This window comes from Cryptotermes secundus, unplaced genomic scaffold (genome assembly GCF_002891405.2).
Source record: "Cryptotermes secundus unplaced genomic scaffold, Csec_1.0 scaffold168, whole genome shotgun sequence".
NCBI lineage: Eukaryota > Metazoa > Arthropoda > Insecta > Blattodea > Kalotermitidae > Cryptotermes > Cryptotermes secundus.
Genome location: NW_019721760.1, coordinates 22,813 through 41,532, shown reverse-complemented (window position 1 = coordinate 41,532; position 18,720 = coordinate 22,813). Strand labels below are relative to the sequence as shown.

Below are 18,720 nucleotides of genomic sequence, written 5' to 3'. Positions count from 1 at the left end.
TAATGACTCCGCAGAATAAACCTGCCGTAAGGGAGTTAATATTCAATTTTTACGTCCCCCTCTTAACCATCTCTGTGACAAATATTCCCCCTTTCAATATTTTTACCAGTTTAGTGTTTAATCTGCTGCACCAAGAGCAACAATAAATGATAACCTCAATAACATTCAATACAAACCAGTTTTAAAACTACACATGTGTGTTCAGAATACAGGTTTCTACTCCTGCTGATTAAATAAATTTACTTGCTTTTACTTTATCACTAAGATGTTTCCTTGCCAGTGGCCCTGTGCTGAGGAATTTCACTGACAGAAGGAAATCCTTGATTGTAATTAATCAGGTGTGTTCCAAATATCTTTCAATGAAGACAAGCATAATTATAGTGTACACAAGCTAGAGAAAAATAAAAGTGAAAATGAATAAGAAAGCTGTTCCTCCAAAGAACAGATTTGTAAAACCAATTGTCTTGGTGGCTGCATACAATCATCTTAATACATTCCTCCCACCAAATATGTGAGCATGTAAGATTAGATGTAACTACATACACTAAATAAATATCAAATCATTCTGTTCGACCATCCTGAAAATATTCATAACCTTTCACTAGTAAGTCTTATTATAGTTTGCCTGAAATATCTTTGAGGGTAGATCACATCTTGTGTCAGCAACCTTACAGAAAGAAAGTGCTGCTGCTCAACCAGATCTCTGATATGGTGAGTACAGTTCCCATAATATACTCAAAATAGACCCCACTGACTTCCTAATGATAATGTAACAATCTATATTACTATCTGATGATTACACAGGCTCAAATATGTTTTGAAGATGGTTATATGATTTCTCTGCCCTGTGAAACAAAGTTTTATGTTTTTAAATTTCTTATAAAATTGGGTATATAAGTACCAGGTGTCCAGATGAAAGGTATTCAAAATTAAAAATGTATATCTCAGAAACTAATTGTCATGACATGTTCTATATCCATTTTTGGATCTCTTGAACTTACAATAAATACAAATACAAATACACGTATCTGGTTTATGTCATCGGAAAGGAAAACTCTGGAAGTATTTTTTCATACCCAGATTACGAGCATACACCGCTACATTTTTGCCACCATGTTAGGAATCACCTGAACAGAGAGATGGCTGGGATATGAATTGGCAGAGGTGAACCAATCGCTTTGCATTCTAGGTCACCGGATTTAAACCCGGTGGATTTCTCTTGTGGGGTTGTGTCAAGAACATTGTCAACCAGATTAAGATCAACAACCTTCAACACCTGAAATCCCGCATAAGGGATGCTGTGGCTAGGGTACATACATACATGATTCATAGATTCACTGATCCGTTGTCCGAATTGCACCGGATATTGAACTCATCAATATAAGACTTGACTGCAGAAGTACAATCGTGTCAACAGCAAACAACCACACACAACCAAAAGCACCAAATAACCATAATTTACATTGTCATTCATAAATAAAATTGCAAGGAGTATAGTTATTAAATGTTATACATGCTTAGCAGAAATCTATTCATCTAATGAATAAAAAGCATTTGTTGTGAGGAAACTTTTCAGTGTGTGTTTAAAAATCTTCACATTATCACTCATCCTTTGTATATTTTGAGGAAGATTATTATAAACCATAATGCATGAATATAACACGCCTCTCTGGATTGAAGATAATCTCACTGATGACGCATGTAGTTTCCAAACTGTCTAGTGTTTATATGATGAATATTACTGTTGGTTTGAAAAAAATTGTGATTTCTAACAGCAGACATCAATATAGAATAGATATACAGGCCAGGAACCGTCAAAATACCCAACCTCTTAAAACCTTCTCTATACGAGTTTCCAGGACTCAAACTCAGCATATCCCTAATCGCTCTTTTTTGGGCAACAAATAAACTTTTCATAACTGGAGAAGAACCCCAGAATATAATACTATATTCAAGCTGAGACTGATAATAAGAAAAATAGACCATTCGAAGAGCTTGTTCACTGACAAACGATTGTAACTTCCTGAGCATAAAACACACTGTATTCAGTTTCTTTAACAATTTTTCAGACTGTTTTTACCAATTAAGTTGACAATCTAAATACATACCTAAAAAATTAACATTATCAACATCTTTAAGTCTAAAATTATTAAATGTTATCAATAATGTATACTCTGGAGACTTAGGAGTCACAAATTTAATCAGGTGAGTTTTACTCAAATTAAGTATCAGATAGTTATTTTGAAACCAGCTTGAAACCCTAGTCATAACTTCATTTAATTTAATATTCAAAGAGTTTAGGTCATTTGAGGTAATTCAAATTATTGTGTGTCATCCGCGTACAAAATAGCACGTGCTATATCCTTAAGAGTACCTGGGAAATCATTAATATTGTGATGTGTTGTGCCATGGAGGACACCCCCTCCCTCCCCAGCGGTGACGTGGCGGCATCGGAGCGCTGTCGTTACTATGGTAACAGGCAAGTCAACACTCCTTCCCTTACCCCCCAGTGGTGACGTAACACTTTCGGAGTGTTGCCGTTGCTAGGTAATAGGCCAGTCAACACCCCACCCCCTCCCATGGTGACGTGACCAAGGGATGCTGCAGTTACTGCAGAGCAGGAAACAACTCTAGACAGTGCTGCCCAGCAACACCCGTAAACACGCGACTAGGCAACAAGGAAGCAAGGCTTTTCCCGTTGTCTGGCTGAGGGTTTATAAGAGAACTACACTGCCTATGAAGACAGTTGAAATGTAGCCGTCGCTGGAAACAGTTAAATTGGAACAGTCGCCGAGTTCAGTTGTAGCGGAAAGAAGAATATTGGAACATCTGACTAGAAGTGATAGTGTGAGAAGCAGATGCTTGGCTCACCAGAGAAGTAATTGGGAGTGTGTAATACAGTGACATTTGTATAGATCCCGTATCGTACTGTGAATACATGTAGACTAGTGAAGATAAGAGTGAATAGAATATTGTGTAGGGTTTGTANCGCTGCTCCTAAATTCTGCGTTTAGGCTGCTTAAGCTTGTGAAATTCTGTTTCGGCCCTTGCAGTATCGGAAGGGGGAAGAGGGCCCTCGTGACGTGATGAAGGTTGTATCAAGTCGCGAGGTTAATCTTGTGTTTGTAATTTGGAAACGCCAGTAAGTGACTTACTGTTGTATTTGGTTTCCTTTTCATCACGACGCCGTGTGGCGTAAGTAAATGGATTTGTTTGAAGTTTGAGTTGGCTTGAATAGCCGGTCGCCCCTCAGGCGTGTGAATACGAGTGTATATTTCTTTGTGCCCTTAAGGCTCGCCAGAGTACAGTCTTTTCCTAGTCAAATTGATCAATGCCATGAGGCGTGCCTATGCTTGCGTCTGTGCGCTTAGCCACAGAGTAATTCTGTATAAACAGTTGATTATGTTTTGACCAGTGCCTGCCCATCAGGCAGAGTACACCTGTATACCTTTGTTATCAATATACACATTTATTTATATGTTGGAAACGCCAGTTGTATTTGTGTATACTTGGGTTGTGTGTGTTCCCTACTAGTTCAGACTAGCAGATCCGTCCAGCTTGGCCCATAGTGCCGACAGTGGTTTTCCTCTCCCGAGATCCCCTACTCGACCTTGGGGAGGCATAGTGCATCACGTACAAGCAAGTCGTTCTCATGAGCCTGTCCCTTACCCATATTGAAAAGGAGTTCACGGGACTAAGTGGGTAGGAGAACTGGGTTCTCGACCCACAGGGTCGAGGGACTCGACGGCTCAAAGTGGTAGCAGAGCGTGGTTCTCGACCCACAGGGTCAAGGGACTCGACGGCTCAAATTAACAATCCAAACAGCGTCTTCAGTGGAAAAAACACGTTACAATATAAACATTAAGCAACACTGGTCCCAGAACAGATCTGTGTGGAACACCAAACCTTATAGATTTCCATTCAGAGACTGTAGTAGTCGAATTACAAGTATGCAGCACAACTCTTTGCATTCTATTTTTTAAACAAGTCTCCAACCATTTCAAAATAGGCCCTTTGACTCTATAAATTTTCAACTTTTGAATCAACAGATCATGACTGACACAATCAAAGGCCTTATCAAATCACAAAAAATACCTACCACAAACTCCTTATTCTTCCATGCTTTAAGAACAGTATCAGTTAGATGAAAGACTGTGGTTTGTGTAGAAATATCCTTACGAAAGCTATATTGCTCAGGAGCCAGGATATCATTTCTTATAAAATGCTGTTTAAGCCTGCTAAACACTAATATTTCAAATAATTTAGAGAAACTTGTCAATAAAGATATCAGTCTATAGTTCGCAATTTCAGTAACATCACCTTTCTTAAAACATGGTATAATATTTGCAAATTTCAATCGGTCAGGACATATGCCCGAACTTACAGAAAGATTATAAATATAAGTAAGTGGTTTTGCTATCTGTTCACCACATAATTTAATGATTTTATTTGACAACCCATCATATCCACAAGAAGATTTATTTTTTAACGAATTTAATGGTAACACCAAACATTCTTCAAACTTGGATATTTGTTGTGCCACCAAGGGAGCACACATTTAAATTTATTGAGAAAATTATATACGCAAAAAAATGATAGTATCCCTTTGTAATGGAGTAACACATTAATGTGTATAATAAACTTTTTCTGAGATATAATGATTTTATTTTGGATACCTTTCATCCGGACACCCTGTATTTCAGTTTCCAAAATTCCTTGTCCAAAGTCTCTAAGCAGGCACATGCCTGGCTGGAGAAGTAAAACCCATTACACACAATACTGTAAAACTGACGACACATAAACAAACTCAACATGTTCTATAACAGCCTTGGCAAACAATCACTATGATTTGCCTAAGTAGCACAGAATATTTTATTGGTTGACATGCTGCTAAGTATAGGGTGTCTTATTACAGATTTTATGATGACAACAATAATATTTGATAATATAAATCATTACTTACTACAACTGTTTATCAAGCAGGTTGGAACTTCTTTAAATTTCCATCGGTGAGATGGAAAACATTCATCACCTATGTTCCACAGGTTACTACGAATTTTCAAATTTATTTCTTCACCAATCAGCTGTAAGTGAACGTTAACAGTTCACTGAACGATCAAACTCACAGTGACAGTGACTTGTATATTACTGTGATGTTAGTAGAGGAGGAGAATATTTGGACAGCAGATCAACTGTTGTTGGTCTAACATAAATTACTTTACTTTATTTTGCCTGCAATTTCACATATTCATTCTAACACAATTCTCCCTGAGTAGATGCACAGTCCAGCAGCACATAGGTCATGAAGGAGACCTGTACATTTACTGAAGCAACTGCAATTCACTCTGCTGCATGAGTTCATCCTGGAGTAGTCTCTTATTGTAGTTATCCAGTGTCTGCTTGATGGTGGTCTCTGAGTAACGACACGTTTCTGCACCACACGTACAGGTGAAAGACTTGCACTTGATGATCCAGAATTTCTCACCATAGTCGAAACTGGGAAGCATAACCAAGTTCTCAGCAGTCATCAACATATCGCCTGGCAGCATGCAACCATCACTTCAGCTAGTGTTTAACTTTATGGTACTGTCCAAAACCATAACTTGCCAATTTTCCATTTAAATTAGTCAAGCAAATAACACAATTTTCAGATCACAGAAGAAACTATAAAAATGCACCAACAATATTAAAAAAGATCAACAAAAACAAAAAAGAAGCTTGGGAACACCACTCAAATGACATTTTGTAATATCCATAACAAGATTCAACTGGTCTATAATGGAATGGATGATAATAACAAACTGCTATGGTAAAATACAAAACAAAAACATAAGCTCATGCAATACATGATGATTCTTTTCTTTGGCGTCATGGAAATCCTAAGACTAAGCAGTGGGCCTATCCAACTAACTTCATGATATAAACATATTCCTGTGTTGTTGACTGTCATTTGGCTGTTCCAGAAATTCTCCGCTGTTACGACACTAAAGAATCTATACCATCACCACAAACACTACTGTTCAACCTTAACCCAAACAACCTCTGTCTCCTGAACAGACTCTGGTCACACTTTCAAACCAGTTTTGCATGCACTTCACATTTCATCCATTTAGATAATCTATGATTTCACTATCCTAATAGACAGGCCTGAATAAGGAAACATGACCCTTTCAGAAGCACACAAAAGGAAAATAATGGGGATATTTACCATGAACTTGTACCTGAAAAAAATGCAGACACATAAAATGTCCGCACATGCCCAATAAATAGAAGTACCCATAATACACACTACAAGCATTTAATGCATTTGAAGTTCCCTTTTAACAGAAATGTCTGTCTAAACCTAAGGGAAAAATGCATCCAAAAATTAGAAACCCTAACACTGAAAAGATTAAGACATGACATTTTATCAATTCAAAACAAACTTTTCAACTTATTACTGAAAATAATTTCTTTAAACAAGCAGCATATTTCTAATTCCGGTTATTTAAAAAAGTTTTCCTCCCTCTCACTGGATTAATAAAAGATATCACCTTCATAAAGAATATATATTTCAACTTGAACAAAATAATCATGTTTAAATCTCTCAATATCAAATTTCATGCTTTGAGGTTTTCACAGCAGAGATCGATTGGATTGTGGTCTTCTGGGCTGTGACACCATACAGAAATGTGAGTGGTACAGGCTGCCTCCAACTTTAGGGCTCAGGATCAACCCTGGGGATAGAGGCAGCCTGTTCCTCTGAAACACTGGACCCTCTTACAGAGTATTGACCCACCCCAGCTCCTCGTTGGCTTCGATATCTCGGTTTGCAAAGAAGGCGATACGAGGAAAGTGGAGATCCTGATGATCAATGAACACTCGCACTGGCAGCAAATTTGGGACACACATGTGATTGATGAAACGTGCCACATTGCCATAGTGCCTTGCATCAATGCAGTATGTCTCTCCATCCTAAACAAAGAGGACAGACCTAATTTATACCAACACACATATGCATACAGATCCTCTCCTTCAAAACAATAAGAGTTAAAAGATGTACTCAGGGTACACATATTTTCAAACCCAATCTTTGCTACTCTGCCTAGTTCGGTGGACTCTATAACTGTGAAAAGATAATTATGCTACATATACCTACATACACCCAGTCAGAATTTTGTTGTTTTTGTTTTTTATTACTATTCTCCATATAAATTAATGTTTCAAATAATATTAATACCTATGTTTTGTCATGCATCAATTTTGTTACATAATAAGCCCTTTTTCAGAAAAGTGATGACGTTCCATTTGGACTTTTTTGGGGGCCAGTGTCTTGCCCCATAGGTCATCAGGAATCTTGTTCCTGATTGCTTTGTTATCCCATAAAATTATCTGAAGTAAATTGTCATCAATACAGTAGTGCAAAAAGATGTAAAAATATGGGACAACAAACATATTGAAGATTTTTTCAACACCTGAGCCACCACTCAATGCATACTATGACAGAAAAAAATACAAAACAATAATGTCATGACCAAACATCATGACTGCATGTTCATGTCTGAGAGGTCCAAGTTTCAGATCTAGCCCCACAGACTGGCTTACATGACTGAGGTTTTCTTCAGTCCCTTCAGACAAATTCTGGCAGTACATTTAAATAAACCACAACTTCCTTCCACATTCTTTCCAATTCATCATCTGGAATCACTTAGTATTTTACGCTATAAAAACTGTGGAGCATCATTAAAAAACTCCAGAACGAATCAAACAGTGACAGAGACAGCTAGAAGACTTCGTGGTTGTAAGGTGCTGACTGTTTGAATCAAAGACATTACTTATGCTGGAAACCAGTCACATTCTGTGCAGACTTTCTTCCAATGACTAACCCTCACTTCTGACAAAATCAGCACTCTTTAACATGGTGAACATATGGTTACCATAGTTTGGTATCCATGTCCCTCTGGTAAGCATTCTATCAATCCACAATATCATGACAAAATTGTAGAGATATGAAAAATAACATTTGGAAAAATCTGTTAATGATCAAGGAACAATGTACAAGTACTTCAGTGGGTTCAGTAGTTACTTACTCTATTATCTAGATCAAACAGATATGAATCATCTTCCCTGTGATCAGCTTCACAGTCTGAGATGATCTCACCAATATACCTAAAAGCATAAACATCACTTATATGTTACAACAGTCAAGTTGTATGCAGAAATGGGAAAACATTTAAGTTTTCATATTCTCCTTCAAACTTTCAACTACACTTCAACACAAATCAGGCATATTCTGCATTACTTTCATTACAAAAATGCAAAAAGATAACAATTTTAACAGCTAAGCTCAATGAAGGAGTATAAATTACAGTTCCAATGAGTTCCACAGATTTCCTCTGAAAGAAAAGTTCAATGAAAAATGAATTACTAATCACTGAAACTTAATCTTGAACTAAAAGGAAAGTAGGAAACATGACTGGCCAACATCATTCAAAAGAATAATTTTGTGCTTTACTCTTACAAAGAAGTCTTTAATCTTAACTTTCAACAAAATATGTACATAGAAATGGCTTTGTTGCTGTATGCAATGTTTTCATTACACATCTAGATCTACTTTCACATCTTACTAGCTCCAATTACAAAAGTAAATTAAAATGATTTACAATTTCCTTAGTACACTAAATCATTATGTAATAATACATTATAGTGCATGAAAAATGGCACATTTTATACTTACTCACAAACATATGTACCCTTGCTGATTGGGCGAAGAGTTCGCACACCCCAGCCTTTATCTTTGGTACGAAATAGCTGAAATCGTGCTGTCAACCCATGCTGTACCACTCGGTTATGACACGTTATTCGATTACATGAACAACCTTGATTACATTCAAACAACATTGGTGGATCTGTAAAAATAATGAAAAAACAAAAGCATTCACTAAAATGTACTTTAAAGTAACAAAAACGACCTGGAATAGCTGTATATAAAGTGATTAATGACTGGGCAACTAGAGTTCATTTTCCATCAGGGCTGGGATTTTCCTTTATTTTCACTGCCATGTCAATAATGGCTACTGGTCTTATTAAACAACCTATGCTAAAGGCACTACAAATCTTTCTACAGACTGAAGTGACTGGACCAATAACAGAAGAGCATGGAACACAAGAGGAAACATGGAGGAAGAGAGAGACAAGCAGAGTGGAGAGAAGAGAGATGTGAAAAAGGGGAGGATGGGAGATAAGATGAGGTGGAAGAAGAGAAGGAATGGCAAGGAGAGAAGACAGGAGATGAGAAAAAACAAGACCAGAAGCTCTCTATGTTCATTATCAATAACATCACAGGAGAAATCTGCTGTACATAAAATTTGTTTCAATCAAGCTATTTTGCTGGAAGATCACTATTTTTATTTAAATGAAGTATACTTTCAGTTTCCTATGTTCAACTGTCTACACTTAATAGAATACTACAATGCATGAACAGGATGGAAAATGTACAAAATAAATATCAGAAAGAAATAAACTATATTAATTTATGCACAAATTCCTCGCACTATAAGATCCCTAACAAAACATTATAACTTCAAAGCAAGAGAAAAAGACAGAATACTACCAGTACAGATTTAATTTTGCTAATAAGAATATTGAAATATCTAAAACTACCACCAGAAAACAAATTTTTAAGGTGTACTTGTATCTAAACAAATGCCAACAGATGTGAAAATGGCACCAAATTAAAATAATGAAACTGAAGGGGTAATAGTATCAGCAGACCTATAAAAGTGTGAAAAGTTGCAAGTTAACATATTTAATCTGAGAAATGGTCTAAATAGCAACTAAGAAAAAATTTGGTTTGGTTTGTTTTTCCATTAATTTAAATTTTTGGGATGGGAATGAATCACATTATATCTAGGAAAAAATTGTGATACATACAGGAATGTGCAACAAACACAGCATTATCCAGTGCACATAGGGAATGGGGTTTACCAGTTATACGAATAAAACACATTTTCACCAAAATTCCTGCCTGGCAGTCTTCCTACAAGACAAAGACGACTGATGGGTGAAATATTTCAGATACATATCGTTAAATAATCATTCATTCAACTACCCTATGCTGTATCGGCACCTGCATGAGGAAGGATGACGAGTAGTGCCGTGAGTGGCAGCTGGGAAATTACTGGGTGGCAGGTGAATATACGCGCATTGCAAATTCATTTTTAAATAACTTTAAAAGAATGGAAAAAGTTCTCTGTAATTTTTGCCAGTTGAATGAAAATTCCAGACGACTGTGAGTTTACCATATTAAGAACACAAAATTAAAGATATTACAATCTGTGAATTACATTTTTTTTGTATAAAATAATACACATTACTCACCTGCATAGTTGAAGTCAGGAAGAAGCTGCCCTTGATCATCATACCAGCACCTGAGACTGATCTTCCCACATTGGCAGTCCACAGTGGAACACATATCCAAGCATTTGCAGGACTGAAGTAAGGTGATAGTGCGGTCCACAAAGATATTGGATGTGAAACAATTCTCACTCACATACACAAAGTCAGTGGGTTCTCCCTCATCATCCTCCACATTCACACACTGGATAGGATTTTGTTCCTGCCCACGTGAAATATCACTATGGACAAAAACACACTTATGTCGGAGGATTCTGTGATCACAGTTTTCTGTTTTTAGCCTTTTTTCTTTTTCATAATAAATTAAACAATTCATGAAATCAATAATAAAACAGCACACAGTATGATATTCAAAATATTTGTAACTGTGATTTATACAACTGCCAAAATTCCATATAATATTCATTTACCACTTAGTGGCCTCCACAAAAATTATATTTTTATTCTTGGTGTACTGAATGATGATTTCTATACTGATGATTAGTCACTAATGAATTTGAAAGTACACTGACAGTAGCTGTCATGGCTTAATTTAAAGTACCACTGTGGTACCTGCCTAAAGAGACAGTAAAAATACAAAAAGCCAAGTTACTGGACTGAGATTTGTACCTGCATTCTCTACAATATGAAACTGGTGTGCTTGTCACTCAAAAAGTCACATCGGAACAACTGGAATGAAAGTATAAATCAATAAAACATCACAATACACTTACTTTGTTAGAATACGCTGGGTCCGTTCCCTTGGATTTGCAACAATTGCCTTAAGCTGGATATTAAGGTTAATTGCTACATAACAATCACTATTCTCAACTAAGCAGCAATCAAGAGGACTGTCTCCTGCTTTATTAGTAATGTCAACTCTCGCCCCACGTGCCAGTAGCAACAGGACACAGTTGTACATGTTCTGTCGAGCTCCAATGTGACTAAAGTGAAACAGATCCAAATGCAAATACAAACATCAACTTACAAGAAACTGAAAAAGGAAATTAAATGTACACCAATGAAAATACCTATAAATAATATTGATTTACTAATATAAAGTATTAAATTCATAAAATAAATCATGTAAGACTTCATACTGTTGTCTTCTGGATTATGCCACAAATAGTCTGTGGAATATACCACTTCCATCCTTAGGGCAGAAGTGAGACTTGATAATAACTAGGTTTAGGGGATCCTCAAGTTTTTAGTGCTCAGCAAATGTGACATGGCAGGGTTGCCACACAAATAAACCACTACAGGTTAAAGTTGGTGATGATGTTTCAAGATGCAGGATATTCTCTGTGAATGGAAGGATCATAAGACAAGTTTTTCTGCATACCATTGCTACTTACAGGGGTGTGTCACCATGAACATTGGTGCTGTTGACTTCACAGCCATAGTTGAGCAACATCTCAGAAATATCCACACTACCAGAGTATGCCGACCAATGCAGTGCTATGTTTTGTTCTGCATCTCGAATTAGAGGGTCAGCTCGGTTCTGTAATAAATACCTACAAAACAAAAGCTTTTCACCTCAGAAATAATCTGCATAATGTGAAATGTATGCAAATTTTAAATGTTTGTTAAACTTATTTTGAGTTTGATTCAAAGCTTAAAGAAAAGCACATACTGCCTTCACATACATGTGTGCAGAAAAGTTTCTATTCCTGCCATACGGAGTTTCATTAAGTCAATGGCCACCCTTATTACACTTTATTTACCTACTTCAATTTGCATAAATTCTGTACAGTTTGGACTACAACTTACATGGAATTCTAACAGTTGGTTCTGGAAAAAAGTTTGTGTACTATATATAGATACCAATAAAATGTTGATACCAACTTGAACATTTTTACATTAATAGATTCTCAACATTCCTCCTTAATTTCAAAATGTTACAAACACATTTCTCATTTTCATCCTTTTTTCCTTTGATTACAACATTTTTGTCCTTGAGTATCTGGACTTTCTCTTTTGTAAACAAAACTTCTCCATCATTTTCAGTAATACAGTGCACTGACAGCAGGTTTTTGCTCAGTTCTGGAACATAGGAAACGTTTTCCAGACTACACTCTTTAAATTCCAAACTGCCTATTTCTTTTGCAGTCATACTTTGATTTTTCTTTGCTACCTTTATACACTGAGTATACTGCTTAGTATGTATCAAATCAGTCATTTGTCATATCACCTGTGCTAGCACTATTCACGAAACAGATTTTGTCTTTTTCACTTGCATCACTCACATGGGTTTCTGCTGCTTGAGGTAAAAAATTGACCTTGCTTCTTTTATTCCTATCTTTAAAATAACAGTCCTTTTCAGCATGGTTCGTTTTCTTACATACTGTACATTGTTTTCTCGTATCACTGTCCTTATTTCTAAAGTAACAGTCCTTTTCAGAGTGATTATTCCTTTTACAGATAGAGCAATTTCTCTTACCTTTGTCGGGGCAGTTCATCTGGGCATGACCTATTTGATTACAACTGAAACACTTGAAAGGGGTTTTACTTTTGGTTTTAGTTACTGTGTTAAAAGCTATGCTTTCCTCTTCTTTAGTTGTCATCTTGCACTTCACTTCTTCCAACATCAATCTGGCCACTAGGTTGTCAAGGGTTCTGTCCACGGTCGCCATTGAGTCCCAGGCAGTGCTAAAGTGTTTGTAGTCTTCTGGTAGAATCATTGTTATTTTTGTAATGATCATGTTTTCATCAATGTTTTGGTTCAGTTGATGAAGCTTGAAGGCAATGTTCTGCACATGACTTATATTCGTCATCATATCCTTAGTTCTGTCATACTTGAAGTTGTAGAAGTCTTGCAGCAGAAGGCACTTCTGTTGAGAGATGTCTCACTGATAAATTTGCTTCAAGGTGTCATACATTTCTTTTGCAGTTGTGCATGTGACAATGTGGGTCTTCACGTGTTTCTCTATCATTCTCACTATGCAGTATTGGCACTCTGCATCTCGCATCTTCCATTTCCTTATATTTTCTTCATCTCTTCCTTGGTCATTTAACAGGTCACTGCCATCAACGATGTTTATCAGCTCTTTTGCACAGATCAGAATCTTGATTTCAAAATCCCATAGTGGAAATGAGTCGGCATCCTTCAGTTTTGGCAGATGAGTTACCTCTTCTGTCTCTGTGGTTGCCATTTTTTCGTTATTCTTCTTCTGTCTTCTCCTTTTTTCCTTTCTTTCCTTTTTTTCTTTTTTTTTTTGAGCAAATCTGGGCCCATAACCTGTTGATTTTCTTTGTGTCATGCTTACATATCACTTAACAGCCATACTGGATGAGAAGAAACTTTTTATTATAATACAAAACAAAAACAAATGAATATAGATCACTATTACCAACTTGAACATTTTTTACATTACTAGATTCTCAACATAAAATACTGGGGCTTTACAAAATCAGAAATAAAAAATGGCCATTTTCACCTAAAACCCAAAATCAATTACTTTTAGAATACCTCATTCATTATGTTCCACGCATATATGAAGTTTATTGTTCAAAAGATGTTAGTCATTATTGATAAGATTCATATTACAGGTAAAATTTTAAGCATTATCAATCTGCCATTGTTCCTAAGGTCCCTGACCTTTAAAGCATCTCCTACTTTTTCACTTGCGGTAGTTGGTTGAGGAACTATGATACAAGTGGTAGTTGGTTGAGGAACTATGATACAAGCCAGAAATTTGTGGGTTCAAGTCCCAATGAAGTCATTGGATTTTTTTCAATTGACCTAATCCTTCCAGCCGCACTATGGCCCTGGGGGTGACTCAGCCTATAACAGAAATGAGTACCAGGAATATTCTTGGGGGTAACGGACGGCCAGCACATAGGGCTGACAACCTTGCCACCATCTAGAAAATCTATAAATCTAGAAAATGTGGGAATGTCAACATCTCACAACATTATGGGCATCCACGGCCTGTTACAGGGATACCTTTACTTACTTATATATTTTACAAGTATCTTAAAACAAAGCTGCAATAAAAATATCTGGACAGATGAATTAAATGAGAGTGAAGAAAATAATGCAGTGAGAAACATCATTTATTGCATTCTTGTACAAACATTATTATGGAAATGAAAGAATAAATGACACACTTAATCTGACGTATAACACAGAAGGGAGAATTAAGGAAAACCACCAGGATTTAAGCCATAAGATTTCATGGAAAACAAACATCAATATGTATCATGTTGACAATGCTGGATCTCAACATCTTATATCTGAACTAGTTAAGTCACCTTAAGTGTCTGAGGGGAGAACCACTTTAAAACAAAATTAATAAGCTACCTGCAGGGAGAATTCTGTCACAGAATACAAAAAATCTAAATGTGCTCTGCTAAAGTGACTCGCTGCCTGACAATTTAGCTTCCACCAGTGGGGTGCATTAGATTTCCTTACTCTAAAATCACCTCAACAATGTCCAACTGGCTGCATCACCAACACAAAATACACTTCATGTGTTTTAGGATTACTGGGATTCTGGACTATGTCCACTGTCTAGCATTTGAAACGGAACATATTGTGGGGACAGATCCAGTTTCCAAAACACTGTTTTGTTTGGAATACAAGATGACAGACAAAGTCAAGAAAGTAAGTGATCTTAAGCGCAATACACCCATGTCCAAACCCTTCTGAACTTATTTAATTTGTACTATGTTATAAGCAAATGTCCTCACTGATAGGATAATTTTCTATACAATAATCAGAATCTGTGCAACAGATTGATTGCTTACCTTGCAACATCAACATGACAATGCTCAGCTGCCCATACAAGCGGAGTCCAGCCTCCATCATCAACAACATCAATGTATGTCTTTACTGTATTTGCTACAGCTAGAAGATAGTGACAGGACTCAATGTTGCCAGCCTTAGCAGCAAGGTGAAGTGCAGTCATTCCATCACTACCCTAAAGAAAGTTAAATGAATTTTGCAAATTTGTCTGTAGAGTAACAAAAACATTATATTTAAATGCTTAACTATTTACTGACACACAACCAATTTTTAGACACCCTATACAATACACACCTTATGGACATACGTCTGTCAACCCTCCTGGTTCTTATTCCCATTGTATTTTTAACCCCTTGAATGCCACATTTTTCAGTCATACCTGTTTAAGAACCTTTGGAGTCAGAATTTTATTTTTCAGTATTAGGCATGTGCAAGTTTCGGGTTTCTACACCAAAAAGAAAAAAAAATCTTGATTTAGATGTTGATTTTTCAGTCTTGAACTGTCAGAATCCTTTGATAATTGCTTCTGCTTTTGCCAGTCTGACATAAATGATCCAATTAATCAGAACCCTAATGATTGGCATGCTATTATGAATCAATTAGACTTTTGTGCACTGTTAAAAATTAGTTAGTGCTAGAAATTGTAACTACAGTGAAATAATTTGTCTAGCAAAGAAAATTTTCATTCTTGTCTCAATTATCAAAATTTATGCAAATTCTCATCCCAAACTGAATAACTAATTTTTGCATATGCTTACAAACATTAATATAAACATTTCAACTTTCAGCTTTGGTGGAATTTTCTTGAATTTATTGAGACAAACATGCCTTTCACATTTAATTTTTCTCAATTTAACATTTTCCTTGATTTAGCATTCAACTTTCCCAGTCCCACACACATTTCCTCATTGTTAAATGCTCTATTCTCATGTTTTCATCACTTTAATGTTAAAATCCACTGTTCCCCAAAGTAATTTAAAACAGCATTTTATCCAACTTCCTTTAAATATATTTCAACAAGAAAATATACTATGAGTGTATCTGGGATCACATAAACAAAGCTAGACACAAAATAGATTATCTTGATATGATGCAAAAAATAATATGAAAAAAAAAAAAACAGAAAAATGTGAAACTGACACTGATAAGTTTAGTGATAGTACAATATTATGTAGAACTCTTCAAGAACTATGTAAAAATATAATATAATAAAGGCCAATGTGCAAGGAAGAATAAAAATTAAAAACATTTTCATTGAATTTTCACCAGCTGGGATCAGATAAAATAAGCGTGACAATGTATCACAGCAGCTGTGTACAAATAATCCCTCACCTTAATCATCACATTTGCTCCTGCTTTTACTAAATATTTCACTACATCATTATGGTTTGACATTGCTGCCAACATAAGTGGAGTATTCTGATCACGATCCAAAACATCAAGCTGTACCCCCGCCTGCAGAAGGATGTGTACAATAGACAGATGTCCACCTGAACATGCTGCATGAAGTGCTGTGCCCATTGAACATTCCCGAAATAAATGATTTGGATTAAGTCCACTTCCTGAAAAAAAAATGGAGCTACTCAGAATTCCCAACTCTTTATGCATTTCTAACATAATTACATCACATAGTGATAATCCCCTTTGGGGAGGAGGAAACTAACATTAAATGAAGGCTAATTTTACACTAAATTTGTATACAAAAATTCACAACTTAATTTTAAAGAGTAAATTCCCTCTCATCGAAATACTAATAATATTTTTGCACGCTCACCTAGTATCTGAACCAATTTTTCTGCATTCCCAGATTTTGCAGCTTGGTAAAAACTCTTCAATGAATACCTAAACACACACACACAAAATTATGTTTATAATTCCTTCAGTCATAAGCATTCAAAAGCAACACTTATAGCTATTTAATACAGTAATTTTGTTTGATGATGAAATATGAAGACATGTTTCATTTTACTTGCAGTTACCGTCTGAACAATTAGAAACAGAAACTCTTTCCTCTGAGGAGGATCAATTTCTTGGTATCTTCATGTATAACAAATAATCATAGTAATAATTTTATTTTTACAGTGAAACCCCAGTTAATGTTTCTCGATATAGCATAATTACTGTTCCACAAAAGAAATTGAATGGGGATTTCACAGTGTAATACTTGTCCTACAGGTCCTGCCAAAAAAAAAAAAAAAACTTTACCACGTGCTTGCTGTTCTTCTAAACAGTAAGTTCTGAACTTTCATCAGGTGTTTGTTTGGAACGCCAACTACTGTCTTTAAAACACGTGGGATCACTGTTCAATGACAACCCCATTAAATAATTGCCTGAAGAACAGCACATCTGAACAGTGCAATGAGTAAAACAATGAACTGAAGCCTAAGGACCCAGCTTCAAATTGATGAATATACAATTTTTACTGATCATAATATCCATTATTTTATCAATTTTAAAGAGTTACAGAATTTTAAAATAATTATGTAAAATTCAAAGAAAGAATGCAAGCTGCTGACATACAAGCAAGAAGCTTGGCTAGCCAATCTAAAGTACACTGACAAGCAGTACACACATTAAAACTTCATCCAATAATGTTCACTTAAAAATAACTATATAGTAATGTTTGGCAAAACAATGATCTATTCACAGTAAATATTGGATCCATAATGCTGCAAGTATAATGGCTCCACTACATTGGAATAAGTATTCATGACAACTGGAGTTTTGAGTTTGCAAATCTGAACTCAGAGAATATTCCACATATTTCCGAATAAGCAATGCAACTAAACATGCATATTACAAAAGAGCAACGGTTAGCAATACCTTGCTCACAAGATACTCATTCAGTTCTTCACAAAGGTGTTTGCTGCATTTACGTCAATCCAAAACACACTCAAATCTAAAATGAGTATATGAAATAGAGGCTTTGAATGAAAGATGAAAAATTTGTTTCCATATGGTCACTGCAGGTTCAGCAACACTATCTCACATGTTGTATACTGAAACCCACTCTGTGTCAGGTTAGCCCATTTCATATCCTTACATCCTATTACTCATGTATTATTAAAATTTTAACCCTCCTTTTCCTCATGCTTCCATGTGACTATTATCTAAGACAAATTCTCATAAAATTCTGTAATCATTACTTGTGTCCTCCAACCAAGCTTATTTTTGCCAAACCAATTGGATTTTTGGCATGGCTGTCTACAATGGCAACTGATGATGAATTGCAGTACCGCCTTTGAACCCATATATTGTATGTGTAATCTTGACAGGATTCACTATAGATAACCTGCAGTCATCTAAAAAAATATTTGTTAAGCCATCTCAGCCTAACAAAGATCAATAAATTAATGTTACAAACATGGCTATTTGTAACATGTACGCTGTTCCAACTTGTCATCTATGTACATGCGTACATCCTCATAACCAGGGCCCGGATTTCTATGACATATTTTTTTCCTAGGGTTTATTCCTATTTTTAAATGTAATTATGCATGTTTCCAGTCATTCTTATTGAAATTATGTCGTTTTTATTGTGCACATAAATGCATATTTTAGAGTTTTATTGGTTTTACAGCATATTTTGGCATAATTTT

The 18,720-nt window shown here is 35.8% G+C and overlaps 1 protein-coding gene across 5 annotated transcripts in view; it reads right to left on the bottom strand.

Moving 5' to 3' along the window:
* Positions 1-3,622: 3,622 nt before the first annotated feature.
* LOC111875628 (histone-lysine N-methyltransferase EHMT2) overlaps positions 3,623-18,720 on the bottom strand; it is a 27,894-nt gene continuing 12,796 nt past the window's right edge. For all 5 annotated transcript variants that reach the window (XM_023872014.2, XM_023872013.2, XM_023872016.2 and 2 more), the window contains exons 8-17: positions 16,896-16,963; positions 16,454-16,683; positions 15,124-15,296; positions 11,730-11,888; positions 11,109-11,318; positions 10,360-10,616; positions 8,717-8,888; positions 8,070-8,148; positions 6,779-6,954; positions 3,623-5,496 (exon numbers count right to left, since the gene is read on the bottom strand). In XM_023872014.2, coding sequence (XP_023727782.1) covers positions 5,322-5,496; positions 6,779-6,954; positions 8,070-8,148; positions 8,717-8,888; positions 10,360-10,616; positions 11,109-11,318; positions 11,730-11,888; positions 15,124-15,296; positions 16,454-16,683; positions 16,896-16,963 — 1,699 coding nt within the window. In that variant the 3' untranslated portion in view covers positions 3,623-5,321. The remainder of the gene's footprint in view (positions 5,497-6,778; positions 6,955-8,069; positions 8,149-8,716; positions 8,889-10,359; positions 10,617-11,108; positions 11,319-11,729; positions 11,889-15,123; positions 15,297-16,453; positions 16,684-16,895; positions 16,964-18,720) is intronic.